The sequence below is a fragment of the Notolepis coatsorum genome (genome assembly GCF_963971535.1).
Source record: "Notolepis coatsorum genome assembly, chromosome: 3".
Lineage (NCBI taxonomy): Eukaryota > Metazoa > Chordata > Actinopteri > Aulopiformes > Paralepididae > Notolepis > Notolepis coatsorum.
Genome location: NC_140167.1, coordinates 82,292,373 through 82,309,967, shown reverse-complemented (window position 1 = coordinate 82,309,967; position 17,595 = coordinate 82,292,373). Strand labels below are relative to the sequence as shown.

The 17,595-nt window shown below is 46.2% G+C and overlaps 1 protein-coding gene across 1 annotated transcript in view; it reads left to right on the top strand.

Moving 5' to 3' along the window:
- Positions 1 to 17,595, top strand: part of raver2 (ribonucleoprotein, PTB-binding 2) — a gene marked incomplete at both ends in the record, with an annotated part of 209,468 nt that overhangs the window by 22,255 nt on the left and 169,618 nt on the right. Inside the window, one exon of the mRNA XM_084311267.1 lies at positions 10,174 to 10,240. Coding sequence (XP_084167393.1) covers positions 10,174 to 10,240 — 67 coding nt within the window. The remainder of the gene's footprint in view (positions 1 to 10,173; positions 10,241 to 17,595) is intronic.

Below are 17,595 nucleotides of genomic sequence, written 5' to 3'. Positions count from 1 at the left end.
CCAGCCTGCTAGCCCTTACTACAAGTCCTGTCTCCTCCAGTCTGATAGCCCTTACTACAAGTCCTGTCTCCTCCTCCAGCCTGCTAGCCCTTACTACAAGTCCTGTCTCCTCCTCCAGCCTGCTAGCCCTTACTACAAGTCCTGTCTCCTCCAGTCTGCTAGCCCTTACTACAAGTCCTGTCTCCTCCTCCAGCCTGCTAGCCCTTACTACAAGTCCTGTCTCCTCCTCCAGCCTGCTAGCCCTTACTACAAGTCCTGTCTCCTCCAGCCTGCTAGCCCTTACTACAAGTCCTGTCTCCTCCTCCAGCCTGCTAGCCCTTACTACAAGTCCTGTCTCCTCCTCCAGTCTGCTAGCCCTTACTACAAGTCCTGTCTCCTCCTCCAGCCTGCTAGCCCTTACTACAAGTCCTGTCTCCTCCAGCCTGCTAGCCCTTACTACAAGTCCTGTCTGGACTGGACATCCCCCTGCTATTTGAAAACATCATTACCGTCATGAACCAATTCTACTGCACATGTATATAAATGCCTAAATGAAGGGTGTTTGTTCAGCACCACTGTCTGTGTGGTTGAGTTTTTATAATAAACACCTAAATGAAGAGTGTTTGTTCAGCACCACTGTCTTTCTGGTTGAGTTTTTATAATAAACACCTAAATGAAGAGTGCTTGTCCAGGTTGAGTTTTTATAATAAACACCTAAATGAAGAGTGCTTGTCCAGGTTGAGTTTTTATAATAAACACCTAAATGAAGAGTGCTTGTCCAGGTTGAGTTTTTATAATAAACACCTAAATGAAGAGTGCTTGTCCAGGTTGAGTTTTTATAATAAACACCTAAATGAAGAGTGCTTGTCCAGGTTGAGTTTTTATAATAAACACCTAAATGAAGAGTGCTTGTCCAGGTTGAGTTTTTATAATAAACACCTAAATGAAGAGTGCTTGTCCAGGTTGAGTTTTTATAATAAACACCTAAATGAAGAGTGCTTGTCCAGGTTGAGTTTTTATAATAAACACCTAAATGAAGAGTGCTTGTCCAGGTTGAGTTTTTATAATAAACACAAAAATTAAGAGCGTTTGTTCAGCACCACTGTTCCAGGGGTGTAAAGTACTTGAGTAATTGTACTTCGTTACAATACTTAAGTACTGTTTTGGGGGATTTGTACTTTACTCGAGTATTATTAGGTTTGTATACTTTGTACTTTTACTCCATTACATTTCAGAGAAGAAAACATACTTTTTACTCCTTACATTTAAAATGCAGACCTACAAAGTACAAAGTACAAATCTCACAGGTCCAACCATTTTAATTAGTATATTTTAATTGTTTATCTGGCCGAACTAACGTTAACGTTTTTAATCCTGCGACCGCAGGTAAACAGCCAATCAAATCCCCATCAATGGAAAATGAACCCGCCCATACCCATGCTGATTGGTCCTTGTGCAACACTAGAAAGCGGGGATCTTTGATTAAATACCTGCCATCAGAAGAATAGACAGTCAGATCCGCATTATTAATATTGTGATATTATTCAGGGTACTCCAGTATTCTGTCTTTAATATTGTGATATTATTCAGGGTACTCCAGTATTCTGCTTTTAATATTGTGATATTATTCAGGATAATCCAGTATGCTGTGGTTAATATTGTGATATTATTCAGGATACACCATTCTGTGTTTAATATTGTCATATTATTCAGGATACTACAGTATATCAAGTCTTTAATATTGTGATATTATTCATGCTGTGATGTGAATGCCGTCCATGTTAGTTTACCTTCAATGGAGAAGTGCATTAAATAATTGTAATGCAAAAAAAGTGTCCTCTGTTCTTTAATTTCAGCATTGTCTATCGCAGAACACATTCAATTGTGGGCAGAGTGTATGCTTGGTTTCATTCAAGCCTTGCCTAAACACCAGCTGATGATTTCACTAATTGGCTCACCTCTTCAACTAACTCAGCTGGTGCAATGTATAGTTAAAATGAAAACTTGGCCCACGATAGAATGAATTTGAGACCCCTGGTCTATCCCTTTAAAAAAAATTACTTTTACTTTTAATACTTAAGTACATTTAAAAGTAGGACTTTTTGACTTTTACTCAAGTGTGTTTTTAGCCAGATACTTTGACTTTTACTTGAGTCAGATTTTGAGACAGTACCCATACTTTCACTTAAGTATAATTTCTGGGTACTTTTTACACCCCTGCACTGTTCTCAGTTTGTCTCTCCAGCAGAATGTTTGTCTGAACTGTAGGTCTCTCCTGTTTCTCCCTCTGGTCTGGTTTCTCTCTCTCTCTCCTTGTGTTTCCACCCAGGTCTCTATCTCCCACTGGTCTGGTTTCTCTCTCTCTCCCTGTTTCCACCCAGGTCTCTCTCTCCCTGTGTTTCCACCCAGGTATCTCTCTCCCTCTGGTCTGGTTTCTCTCTGTCTCCATGTGTTTCCACCCAGGTATCTCTCTCCCTGTGGTCTGGTTTCTCTCTCTCTCCATGTGTTTCCACCCAGCTCTCTCCCTCTGGTCTGGTTTCTCTCTCTCTCCATGTGTTTCCACCCAGCTCTCTCCCTCTGGTCTGGTTTCTCTCTCTCTCCATGTGTTTCCACCCAGCTCTCTCCCTCTGGTCTGGTTTCTCTCTCTCTCCATGTGTTTCCACCCAGCTCTCTCCCTGTGGTCTGGTTTCTCTCTCTCTCCATGTGTTTCCACCCAGCTCTCTCCCTCTGGTCTGGTTTCTCTCTCTCTCTCCATGTGTTTCCACCCAGCTCTCTCCCTCTGGTCTGGTTTCTCTCTCTCTCCATGTGTTTCCACCCAGGTATCTCTCTCCCTCTGGTCTGGTTTCTCTCTCTCTCTCCATGTGTTTCCACCCAGCTCTCTCCCTCTGGTCTGGTTTCTCTCTCTCTCCATGTGTTTCCACCCAGGTATCTCTCCCCCTGTGGTCTGGTTTCTCTCTCTCTCTCCATGTGTTTCCACCCAGGTATCTCTCCCCCTGTGGTCTGGTTTCTCTCTCTCTCCCTGCCAATGCCAATTACGATTCGGTCCTATCATGTGATTCAGACATGGCGCAACGCACAGAGATCCTGTACAGAGATCCTGTACAGAGATCCTGTACCATAAAATGCCCATGGCACCTCGACTCCCCAATATTTCATAACCAACAATTACTTGTTGGGCATAAACCCATTACTTAACAATGCTCAGCGGGAAAGGAAGGGAGTCCACACTCTGGGGGATGTTTATGATAAAAACGGCCGTCGCGCATTTCAAAACTTGAGAGAGTTTTATGACCTTCTCGGCTCCTCCTCCTTCTTCTATTTGCAGCTGAGGGCGGCGCTCAGGGCGCATGGGGTCCCATGGGGTCAACCGTTACATCCACACCCTTTTTTTAGACTCATCAGAGACAGAACAACCTCAAGGGGCTTTGTTTCAGATTTCTATACACTCTTACTCAGGTCCACATACAAGAACCTCCCATTAGATATAATTTGACGTGAGGACATTCCAGAACTGGACCCTGAGTTTGATTGGGATGATGTCTGGACTAATATTACACTGGCATCCCGTAACCCCAATCACCAACAAGTACACTATAATTATATCCATAGAACATATCTCACCCCTAGGAAACTGTGTATGATGGGTCTGGTGGCTGACTCGCGGTGCACCCTGTGCGCTCTGGGGGCCACTGGCACTTATATGCACATGTTTTGGGAATGTCCACCGGTGGCTCGATTTTGGAAAACCATAACCATTGGGCCGGTTTGATACGGGGGAAGCTGACATCACACTGGGTGACAAAAGCTCCCCCACTGAACACCTCCCCAGCATGGATTGCTGAGGAACTGTTCTACAGCTAGACATGCAAGGTGTGAGGTCCCCATTGCATTGGTCCGGATGGGAGAATTCAGTACTGTATCTACAAAACCTTCTGTTTAATCATCTTACCTTTATTCATTTGCTTAGATTTTCTGTACACATGATCTCAAGAAGGTACTGAACAAGATCAGTTGCAATTGCTCATGTCTGGTCAATTTTAGCATGGTGTTATTCACCGTCAAGATAATTGATATTAATAATAATAATAATAATAATAATAATAATAATAATAATAATAATAATAATAATAATAATAATAATAATAATAATAATAATAATAATAGATCAAATTTATATAGCGCCTTTCATAGAACCCAAGGTCGCTTCACAATCAGGACAAAAAATAGGGCAAGGAAAATAAGGGGGGGGGGGGGGAAGGGGGGGATGAGGGAAGGTAAGGGATAATGGACCTAATCTAATCTAAACTAACTGATGGGGAAAAGCCTTGGTGAAGAGGTGTGTTTTCAGAGCGGATTTGAAGGTGTCCAGGGTTGGGGCGTTGCGGATTTCGGGGGGGGGGAGAGAGTTCCAGAGGGTAGAGGACGCCACGCTGAAGGTTCTGTCCCCAAAAGTCCGTAACCTGGTGCGAGGGATGGAGAGGAGACCTAGATCAGAGGATCGTAGGTTCCGGGATGGAGTGTGCTGGTGGAGGAGATCAGACTGGTACCGGGGGGCGAGGGCATGGAGGGACTTGTAGGTGAGGAGCAGGAGTTTGAAGGTGATGCGGAACTTGACTGGAAGCCAGTAACAGACACAATATTCCTGACACTGGGAATACATTTCCTGAGATCCACATATGTCCCTAGACACCAAGAACATGCAAATGGACCTTGTAGAAGCTGAGAAATCTTCCATTTACTTAGGTATGTATTTTTAGGCAGATTTTATTAAAATATGGCTAGGGCTTAACAGGTTAATATCGAAATTACTTTGTGACATGAGAAGGTCGTCAAGCAGAACTTTTACTAATTGGAGTTAGTTGTCAGGTGAGCTGGCCTGTGTGTCGCTGGAGGCTGTGTTTTAATGAGGAAGTGAAACGTTTCAACCCCAGTCTCAACAATGTGACAGACATTGTTTTTACATATAACATCTATATATATATGCTGCTGTCCACAGAGTATTTCATAGACCGTAACAGGCAGCAGCTATTTTCTTAAGAATTTCTTTCTAATACATGGCAGAGCTGCACTGTATATGTGTGTGAGAACAGTACTACAAAATCTTCTTCTTTCGTGTAACATCAGAGTTCCAACTCTGTGTCTTGTAGCCATGCATTGCATGTATTCTATGCTCTGACACTCTGAGTGGACTGCTATTATTAAAGATCCCCTCCACTCAAAGGGTGTTTCTTATGGTTAACTCCTCTTGGAGGTGTGACCTTGACTATACAGATTGTTATTTATGGTTAACTCCTTTTGGAGGTGTGACCTTGACTCGCGGAAATAAATCTAATCTACGAATTCCAATCTGGCTTCAGAACATCCCACTCCACTGACGCATGCCTTCTCTATTTGAACGACCACATCAAACAAGAGGTGGATGCGGGCAAATACTGCGGCATGGTCATGCTGGACCTACAAAAGGCCTTCGACACTGTCAATCACACCATTCTGATTGACAAGCTAAAAGCAATACGTCTATCAGTGAGCTGGATGCAATCCTACCTGGAGGGGAGAGAACAGATGGTGGAGGTAAACAGTACTCTACCCCTCCCAGTGAGCTGTGGTGTTCCACAAGTAAGCATACTAGGACCGTTACTGCTCTGACATGTCGTCAGCTTGTGACTGCAACTTGTTCCTGTTTGCGGACGACTCAGCCCTGCTGGTCTCTGACAAGAACAAGTTACAGGTTGAAAAAACTTGGAACTTGGCAGAATCTGCACCTGGCTCGCTGATAACAAACTATCATTACACAAAACAGAACAGAGTCCATTCTTTTCGGATCAAGTTCAAGTTTCAAGTTTCTTTTATTGCCACACGGCCAGGCCGGTGGAATTTGAGCATGGTGCAGGTGGTAGCTGCGACAATACACCACATGGAACACAACATAACATCAACATCAACATAACATAACATAACATAACATACATAACATAACATAACATACATAACATAACAGCAGGGGGTGAAATTAGGATGAGTTGGAGTTGAGTAATTGTATGGCCTTGGGGAATAAACTGTTGTTGAACCTAACCGTGCGACTACCTAGTGACCTAAACCTAAAAAAGGGAAGGAGTTGGAAGAGGTGATGAGCTGGGTGCAGGGGGTCACTGATGATTTTGTGTGCGCGTGTGATGGTGTGATGTTTGTGTATGGAGTCCAGGGTGGGGAGTGTGCAGTTAATGATTTTGGATGCCCTAATGATGATCCTGTCTAGTCTGTGTAGTGTGTGTTTGGGTGTGTTGCCGTACCAAACAGTGATGGAGAGTGAAATGATGTTTTGTATGATGGCTGTGTAAAATTGAATCATTAACGTCTTCCTAACCTTGTACTTCCTGAGTTGTCTTAAGTGAAATAATCTTTGGTTGGCTGTTTTAAGTAAATGAGTGGTGTGATGATCCCAGTTGAGTTTGTTGCTGATGTGTGTTCCTAAGTATTTAAATGTGTCTGTGGCTGAAATGGGTTGGTTATTGATGAGCATGGGTGTTTTGGTGGGTGTGATTTTGCGAAAGTCACTAATGAGTTCCACGGTCTTGCTTTCATTGAGTATCAGGTTATGTTCTTTGCACCATGTGAGTGTCCGCTCCACCTCCAGCCGGTAGTCATCCTCCTTGTTGTTAGAGATCAGCCCTAGGATGGTGGTGTCGTCCGCGTATTTAAGCGTTTTGACTGAGGGGGATGCTGAACGGAGGTTGTTAGTGTAGAGGGAAAAAAGCCACGGGGAGAGAACACACCCCTGTGGTACCCCAACAAACTCAGCAAGACCGACGGCTTCTCAGTTACAGTGGGTGACAATATTGTCACAAGGAAAGATGAAATTACATACCTGGGTTCCCTCCTAGAGGCAAATCTTTCCTGTGACAAAATGGCTTCCAATGTAATAAAAAAAGTCAACTAACGAACTAGATTCTTGTACCGGATATCCTCTCTGGTAAACAAGAATACCCTGAAGACTCTGGCAGGAGCACTCATTCAAGGGTACTACGACTATGCTTGCACCTCATGGTACCAAAGCACCTCAAAGGCGCTAAAAACAAGATTACAAACATCACAAAACAAACTGGTCAGACTACTGCTTGACCTTACTCCTAGAACCCACCTCACCCCTGCACACTTTGACAACCTAGGATGGCTTAGAGTAGACGACAGAGTACAGCAACTTGCAATGGGCCTGGTCTACAAGATACACTACACCACTAAGGTACCCATGTACATCTCAAAATACTTCCCAAAGGTCAGTGAATACCAGGACCAACACACCAGAGGGAGCTCCACAAATCATGTTAAACCCAGATTTGGCTCAAACAAGGGACTAAAAACGTTTAGCAATTATGCCACATCAATGTAGAATGCCCTACCCACAGCTGTAAAGGAATGTGAATCACTACCCACCTTCAAAACCACTCTCAAAGAGCACCTACGGGAGACTGCAATTAGAAACTGGCCCCTGTAAATGTCCAAACCCAACCCCCTCCAATGTACAGTTTCCCCTCCCCCCACCTCGCCTACCCCCCCCCCCCCCACACAACCACCTCCAATGTACAATCCCCCCCCCCCACCTACCCAACCATAAACATAAACAGTACTGTATATTTGTAGATCTGGTATGTCATAAATGTCTAGATGTAACAGTACTGTCTATCTGTATGTCATGTATGTCATGTATGTCATATGTTATGTGTTATGATGAATTGAAAATGGGGGACCCTGATGTAAACAAGACGAAAGTCTTTCTCTGGTCTGCATCCCCTTAACAATTGTGTGTATTGAGCTGTACTGTATTGTACCCATTCTGCAATCTGTTAATACAATTTTCAATCAATCAAAACTATACAGATTGTTGTTTATGGTTAACTCCAATTGGAGGTGTGACCTTGACTATACAGATAGTTATTTGTGCAGAACTTCTTCCCCTGGAGAGGGAGAGCTTCTCTGTACTTGAAATCTGAGTTGCATGTGTGATGTCACTAATAGGTCGAACCTATCTTGGTCCAATATGTGGTAACTTGACACCTTTAGCATCAGTAGACTAGACACAGAGAGCTGAGCAGGTGTTGACGTGTCTTGAAAGAATAATAAGCTGCCGACTCGGACTTCCTGGTAAATATCAATGGGTGCTTGTTGCCAATTTCCATATTCATATAGTAGATACTTTTAGCACCCGATAATGTAGAATGTGACAGAGGAAGATGACCCCACGCTTGTTTTCCAAATGAATGATTTCCCTCCTCTGCGAGGTGCGTGTCTGGTGGGTGGGACTGCGCGCAGCCGCGCATCATCACTCGTCACTGTGTCCTTCATGAGAAGGTTGGTTGGTCCTCGCTGATGGAGAGGCGCAACAAACACTGGTATTTGTTCATTTCTAAGGCCCTTATTGGTAAGATACCTCCTTATACTACATCATTATTGGAAATGTAATTTTGTAACCTATGGCACCCATTGTAGTGACTGGCTGGTCCTTAACCTCTTAAGCCCGAGCGATCCGGTACCGGTACGAGATTGATATCACGCCATAAATCCATCTCTACAGAATGTATGAATTCATGTTGCGTTTTTTTTCCTCAAATGTAGCCAAGAGTAAAGACCCTAACCCAGTCAATACAGCAGTCAAAGTGTATATTTTCAGAACTACGTTTTGCTTACCAATGATTTTAAGTGTTATTACTAGTGAAATATGAGTTTATAGAAATCTCAGCGCATCGAGTCGGAAAAAGGCGGTTATAGACGCGAGGATTTGGCGCAACCTAACTTGAGTGTCTTCTTTTGACCCAGGGTTTTCGATGGGCTTTCGAAAAAAAAAAAACTACCCTTCCTAGCTCACGCCTGCCCCTGTCAATCATCTGACTTTTAGCGTGACTTTTTTCTTTCAATAATTTTTTCGGGATCATATCCCACAAACATGAACGCTATTGCCATAAAACAGAACACAGTTTGTTTCTCTACCTTTCTGTGAACGTCTAGCAAAAAAAACACCAGTGCAATCTGATGAAAAATGGCTAAATCTATCTTACCAGGGTTCTCGTGAGGTCGTAAAAAGTCTTACATTTAATAATCAGAATTTCAGGCTTTAAAAAGTCTTGAAATGGTCCTAAATTCTATTTGTATCTTGTGTGTTTTGTGGTAAATGTCCAGACTGCAAAGTAAGCAGTATGGTAACAGTCTATCAGTTCTTATGTAATTACGTTTCATAGTCATTTTCCTTCATACTTTTTTGCCAGTACGGCTGTGAAATATGTATTAAATTCTATTCAAAGTGGTCTTAAAAAGGTCTTAAATTGAACTTGTTGAAACCTGCAACGACCCTGCTTACAAAACGCCATTCACACTGCCACTGAAAAGGGGAGGAATCTTTTTTATTGTTATTATTATTATTAAAAGTATTGCCCCCCAAATCTATTGTTGTTGTTTACATGTTGCAGGCCTGTATCCCCTCCCTACTTCCCATTTCCCCCACATGGAATGTACCTGATTGGATAAATGACATGCTGATGCTCTAGTGTTACATCGAGTGACTGAATGTTATCTATAGCACCTTTGATGACAGCACCTGTGTAAAAGTGTACCATGTCATCTTCCTTTATTTTAATTTTTTTTATCTACTTTTTCTCCCATTTTAAATTTTTCTCCCATCCCAATTTTGTATCGTCCAATTCTACCCTCCCCTGTCTTGAACGCTGTTTGGCCATGCCTCCCACAAGCCGGCTGTAATGTGGACGAAGCCATACATAGCACGTGTCCCCTCCGGTACTCGAGGTAACAGCCGTCGCATCTTTTCACCTGCACAGCGCGATCTTTCAGCGTCGGGGGTCTGCGCTTTGGAGGGACGCCGCCCCCGTCGCTTCCTGATTCTACTGCGCAGGCGCACCAACCGACCTGTAGGAGTCGCTGTCCACAACGTCCGATCCCCACCCATCAGCTTCCCACCCCCTAATACTGCCAATTGTATTAGTATGAACGACCAGCAAAGCTGAATGCAATGCGGAGAGCTGGGCTCGAACCCAGCATCTCCTGTGTTGGTGGCGAGCGCCTTGCCCACTGCGTCACCTAGCTGCCCTGTCATCTTCCTTTCTTGGAGTATCTTTGTTGACATTAAGGCAACAGCGATGAGAACCAAGTCATTCATTAGATTGTTGTCTCTGTGTTTCTTCTGTGCAGGAAGTCCATGAGATTCTGAAAGAGTATGAACTCAAGTACTGCTTTGTTGACCGTAACAAGGGCACAGGTATGGCCACACACACACACACACACACACACACACACACACACACACACACACACACACACACACACACACACACACACACACACACACACACACACACACACACACACACACACACACACACACACACACACACACACACACACACACACACACACACACACACACACACACACACACACACACACACACACACACACACACACAAAAGAGCTTGTATTACCCACAACATTTTAACAGCTGGGAAAGAACAGGAGGGCACACCAAAGGTTGATACTGTTACACAACTCTCTCTCTCTCTCTACTACCTCGCTCTGTCTCTCTCGCTCTCTCTACCTCTCTCTCTCTCTCTCTCTCTCTCTCTCTCTCTCCCTCGCTCTCTCTCTCTCTACCTCGCTCTGTCTCTTTCTCTCTACCTCGCTCTGTCTCTCTCTCTCTACCTCGCTCTGTCTCTCTCTCTCTCTCTACCTCGCTCTGTCTTTCTCTCTCTACCTCACTCTGTCTCTCTCTCTCTCTCTCTCTCTATCTCTCTCTCTCTCTACCTCGCTCTGTCTCTCTCTCTGTCTTTTTCTCTACCTCGCTCTGTCTCTCTCTCTACCTCGCTCTGTCTCTCTCTGTCTCTCTCTCTCTCTCTACCTCACTCTGTCTCTCTCTCTCTACCTCGCTTTGTCTCTCTCTCTCTACCTTACTCTCTCTCTACTTCACTTTGTTTCTCTTTCTCTCACTGTCTCTCTCTCTCTATATTATATTATTTTAACCTATCAGGCTCTTTCTTCTGAATGTCTGGTTATCATCCGGTTATTAAAGGTGTCAGAATGAAAGACAGAAGGTTGTTTGGAAACACGTTCTCTTAGATCTCTGTTCAAAGAGCTTTCAAGAAGAGAGAGAGCGAGAGAGAGAGAGAGAGAGAGAGAGAGAGAGGGAGGGAGGGGATGGGAGAGAGAGATAGAGAGAGGGGGGTGGGGATGGGAGAGCGATAGAGAGAGGGGAGAGACTTTGACTTTTGATATTCTTTATTAAAACATCTCAACTAGATGACAGTCAGTAGAGACAAAAAACTTCACAGCATCTTCATAAAACCAACACACACACTCACCTGCACACACACATACACACACACACACACACACAGACACACACACACACACACACACACACACACACACACACACACACACACACACACACACACACACACACACACACACACACACACACACACTCACACACACACCCCCCCCCAATAAATCCCAACAATTTTCTTCACACATAAACACACTTGACAGTCAAATGCATATGCTCAGCCCCTCCTCCCCCACACTACATATTGCATTCCTCAGTCCCCAGGCATTCATGAACACACCAACATCATGTCTCAGTGAAAAATACATGAACTCTAACCTAAGGCGTGCAGAGATTATACCCTCAACATAGGCACTGATTCCGTAGGACCAACGCCCCTGATCCTATTCCTATGGGTCAGCCAAATGGCTAACTTAGCCTGCCCATATATAAAGTTCAGTAAAACACTTACAGCCTTATTACGTAATGAATATGTATGGCCGAGGATGAAACTCTCCACACAGAACATCTCCACCCGAGCCAGGAACCGGTTAGTTGCCAAAGCCCATGCGCTATCCTCCACTGTAGGTCCCCTGACCTCTTAGGAAGTGGCTGCTTGTAAAAGACCCTCCACCTGAAGCTTGCAGTGCTGCCATCACCCAGCAGCACCCCCTGCCATCACCCAGCAGCACCCCCTGCCATCACCCAGCACCCTCTGCCATCACCCAGCACCCCCTGCCATCACCCAGGACCCCCTGCCATCAACCAGGACCCTCTGCCATCACCCAGCACCCCCTGCCATCACCCAGCACCCCCTGCCATCACCCAGCACCCCCTGCCATCACCCAGTACCCCCTGCCATCACCCAGTACCCCCTGCCATCACCCAGGACCCCCTGCCATCAACCAGGACCCTCTGCCATCACCCAGCACCCCCTGCCATCACCCAGCACCCCCTGCCATCACCCAGGACCCCCTGCCATCACCCAGGACCCCCTGCCATCACCCAGCACCCCCTGCCATCACCCAGCACCCCCTGCCATCACCCAGTACCCCCTGCCATCACCCAGTACCCCCTGCCACTGATGCTGACTGACGTCCTGCAGGGACCTGATGTTTCTGACCTTCATGCAGGTTATGTACAGAGCCTTGCCACATGCCAGGCTAAACTGCCCCAAGCTGGGGGTGGTAAATGACAATAACCCCCCCCCCCCCCCCCCGCCCCCCCCTCCTGCCAGACTCCATTCTCTGCCGACACCTGCAAGGCAGGGAACTCCAGCACCTCCCCTCCCTGTGGCATCACTCTGCCGTCTCTGACATAGTCCGGCAGAACCCCCAGCACTTCCCTGATAAAACCTTCCAGCAGTCTCAAAGATCCAGTCTGAAGAGAAAGCTCCTGGGGGGTCTTCCAATCCCCTCTCTCTGGCGACAGTAAATGCGAACGTTTCCCTCTCATGAGCCCAGGGGCGTAATTAAGGGGGGGGGGGGGGCACGGGGGACACAGGGGGACATGTCCCCTGCACGGTTTCAGAAGGCAGTTATTGTCCCGTGCACTTTTTTACCGTCCAAAACAATGTTACGCGATAATAAACGGATAATAAACGGAGACGAGACAGGCTCTAGGACCACACGGAAAGCGGCTGCTAGTTCCCTCTCTGACGACCTGAGCTTTGTTATGCAAATACAGTAACCAGGTGGGTACTTGGCACACGGCTACTTGAGATGAGAGGCTCCTCCCATACCCATGGTCCTTGTGACACCATCCTCCACTCGTGTCTTTCTCAGCAGCCGCCAAGCCTTCACCACCGACAGTAGAACTCCGAGACCCCCACAGTGTTCAACTCCCCCAGCTCCATCAGGAACAACTGCAGGTCCAGCCTAAACCACCAGCACTCCGCAGCAGTGCACATACTGGCCCCTTCCAGCATATTCCTGTACTATATTGCAGCTTCTGTGCTGCCTGGAGTCTGAAGCATTCATCCTGCTCTCTAAGTCAATAAGGCCTTTGTCCTCCTTCCTGAACCGGCAAATAAAGGACTGCGGCCCTCAGCCAGTGATGTCCGGACCAGAAAAAATCACCAGCTTCCTCTGGATGTCTGCCAGGAGCCTCTGGGGGGTTAAGAACAGCCAGCCGATGCCACAGGGATGAAGCCAACAGGTTGTTAACTATGAGCACCCTCCCTCTGTAGGATACCTGTGATAGCAGCCATTTCCACCTCGACAACCTAGCCACCATTGTCTGTGGCTACGTCCTCCCATGTTTTTACTGACCCACCCCTCTGTAACCCAGATATACCCCTAAAAGTTTGAGGCCATTCTCACCCCACTGTACCTGGTAACTGTGGTAATGTCAGGCCCCTCCATGCCCCACACTGCAGTGCCTCGCTCTTACTCCAGTTCACCCTCGCTGAAGCTGCTCTCGCATACACCTCGAGGCTATTCTCTACGGCTCTTACATCCTCTCCATCCCTGACAAAGATGGTCAAGTCATCCGCGAGAGAGAGAGAGAGAGAGAGAGAGAGAGAGAGAGAGAGAGAGAGAGAGAGAGAGAGAGAGAGAGTGAGAGAGAGAGAGAGAGAGAGAGAGAGAGAGAGAGAGAGAGAGAGAGAGAGAGAGAGAGAGAGAGAGAGAGAGAGAGAGAGAGAGGGGGGGGGAGTCAGTGTCACAATGTCACATGGTTGTCTGGTTCAACATTAAAGATGGACTTCATGCTGTTTCTAAATCTCTGTGATCCAGAGCATGACAGACAACAAGGAAGATGAGAAAGAGAGAGAGAGACTGAGAGAAAGGGACAGAGAGCGAGAGAGAGATACAGAGAGAGAGAGACACACACAGGGAGAGAGACAGACAGAGAGAGAGAGACACACACATAGAGAACGAAATAGAGAGGGAGAGAGAGAGACAGAGATAGAGAGAGACAGAGATAGAGACATACAGACAGAGAGGAGAGACAGAGAGACAGACAAGAGAGAGAGAAAGGAGAGGAGAGACACAGAGAGAGAGAGACAGAGAGAGAGAGAGAGAGAGAGAGAGAGAGAGACACAGAGAGAGACACAGATAGAGAGACAGAGAGAGAGACACAGAGAGAGAGACACAGAGAGAGAGACAGAGAGAGAGACACAGAGAGAGAGACACAGAGAGAGAGAGAGAGAGAGAGAGAGAGAGAGAGGAGAGAAGAGAGAGAGAGAGAGAGAGAGAGAGAGAGAGAGAGAGAGAGACAGAGAGAGAGAGTTAGGTTGATATAGGATTAAGGTTGATGGATCCTCCTGTCTTCATCTATAGAATGCAGTGAACAGCGCTGGACTGGGACAAAAAAAATCTGCCCTGGCATTTTTTGCCCAGACCGGCCCACCACAATCAGTTGGACACCACCACCAGTACACCATCCTTGTGGTCCCCTTAAATATGCGTACCTACTGTACTATTCCACAAACTACTACAAAGTTGGGTAGTACTGTAGTGCCATGGACAAGTGGACCAGTGCAAGTGACCAGTGTACTCACTCACTCTTGGCTGAATCTTGTTTTGGGTGGTGATGTAAAAACACCTGCATCATAGCAGGCTCAGGACGTGCAAAGTAGTCTACAGCCAGTGGCGTAGCGGAGGCCCCCGCAACCCCCGCGGTGCGGTGGGGCCCCGGAGCTTAGGGGGCCCCGCCCCACTGTAGACTATCCTCTTAGATTTCGTAACGCGCGCGAACAGGGCGCAGACAGTGGAGCCCAGTATGGTTCTGCGGGGCTTGCAGCTGGAGGGGCCCCCCCTCCCTGCTATGATTTGATCACCTGCGATAGGGCTGATAACTAATGTTCATTGGCAGCATTCAAAACACAGCGGGAAGTGCCGGTAAAAATGCCGCAAATATCCAAGCAAGCGGCGGTGCTGAGAAAAACAAGATGAGAGCGAAAGCCGAACAGGAGACGGCAAAGCTACGAAAAAGAACATCATTGTTCCAGCAGGCAGCAAAGGTAGACTGACTCTAACGTTACTGAAGAATGCATCGGCAGTAAGCTCCCCCACCCAGGCCGGCCGCCGCGCCGCGTCCACCGCTATCAACACGCCGGTCCAGGCAGACAGACAGCCCAGCCAGGCCCCCAGCCACGCTACAGCCCCGCAGAGACCCGAGACAGGTTAGAAGAATATAACGTTTTATTCGTCATAACCAGTACGAGTAGCCTACAGGTTACATTGGAACTGGAATCTAATCCGTAAATTTTTTAGTACATGGTTTAAGTGGGCCGCAATGTCCAGTGTGATGATAATAATGATGTGTGTTGTAGCGGGACGGCCAGTCACGATATGACATGGCACGAGATTATGGGTCATTGTAATTGCGAGGATTTACTGAAACTGCAGTAGTGTCAGAGCCTGCATAGGCGGAGGGTGAGCTCGACATTAGGGTCGGCTGTAATGGGATGGACCCCGACATATTGCGCAATGCCACTGTCTACAGCCTGTTCCTCCCGGTCTCTCTCCACCACAACCTGGCTTGACTAGACATAAGGAGAGAAAGATGATTACAATTAACTGGTACATTCAGGTCCACAATTGTTGGAATTCCCTGATAAAGATGTGCAAAAAGCTGTACAATTTAAACAATACCATACTGGTAATGAGAAAATAGTTGTTTATTCAATGAATGCATGGAGCTGTTCCATCTTATTTCATTTGATACTAACTACTCAGTTTATACAGATTTCAAGTATCCAAATATCAATGATGAATATTGATAAGGTTTACACAGTTAATAGATCACCTTTTTGTTTTATATTCATGTTCATAGAGGTGGGGCATTCGGCTGTCCTAACTGGGGTGGGTAGTTCATTCCACCATTGTGGGGCAAGGACTGAGAAAAGGCAGGTTCTCCTTGATGACCCTCCCGGAGCTTGGATAGGAGTGGGTCTGAGACGGCCAGAAGATGCAGAGTGTAGGGGTCTTGAGGGTGTGTAGTTGGAGACCATTGACCGGAGGTAGGCAGGAGCGGTTCCCTTTGCCGCACGGTATGCTAGGTCGAGGCCCTTGAAGGGGATTCCTGCAGCAATGGGGAGCCAGTGCAGGTCCCTAAGAATTGGGGTGACATGGGCCGACTTCGGTAGTCAAGTCAAGTCAAGTCAAGTCAAGAGTTTTAATTGTCACGGCATACAGGTATACAATGAAATGCGGGTGGTCTTGCCCGCAACGATGTGCAATACAGTGGTACATATAATAGAATCAAAAGAAGGAAACAACATTGTGCAGTAACAGGTAGCAGGTAACATGGAGTGACATCTCGGTATCTGTACATAGTTATTTACAGATTTATTTACGGTAGTTATTTACGGTAGGTTTGAGATCAGGCGGGCCGCTGCGTTCTGAATGAGTTGAAGAGGCTTGGTGGCAGTGGCCGGGAGGCCAGCAAGCAGTGCGTTGCAGTAGTCGAGGCGGGAGATGACTGTTGATTGGACGAGGAGTATATGTAATGGCACAGAAAGTGTTAATGTGCCGACCATGTGAAGGTGCAGCACAGCAACAAACTAACTATTTGTGTAGGTGGAGAGCTACCACAGATAGTAATAACAGTGCGTGCGTGCGTGCGTGTGTGCGTGTGTGTGTGTGTGTGTGTGTCAGTGGAGGCTGCTGACCAAATTTTTAGGTGAAGCACAAATTATTATATTATATTATATATTAAATTATATTTTTAAAACATCCCCCACTGTGTGTCAGTGGTCAGTGGACACAGATGAAAACATATTAACATTAGGTGACAGCGCACCTGACCAGATGAAAACATATTAGGTGACAGCGCACCTGACCAGATGAAATCATATTAGGTGACAGCGCACCTGACCAGATGAAATCATATTAGGTGACAGCGCACCTGACCAGATCAAAACATATTAGGTGACAGCGCACCTGATCAGATCAAAACATATTAGGTGACAGCGCACCTGACCAGATCAAAACATATTAGGTGAAGGTGACAAGGAAGCCACAGACTCATACCCCCCCGACACTCAACTAACTGCCTCGGACAGTCCTTCATACCAGTGGCCATCAGGCTCCACAACAGTGGGCAGGGACTGCTGCCAGACATCGACCTAGAACTAATAGGAAACCAAGTAGGACAATAACACTACCTTATGCATACTGCACCTTATGTGGATACTGTGATACTGTGAATAATGAATAATGTATATTTCAGTTAGTTAGATAGTAAATTATAACACTACCTTATGCATACTACACCTTATGTGACACTGTGAAAATATATTTCAGTTAGTTAGATAGTAAATTATATTGACCTATTTGTTTACACTG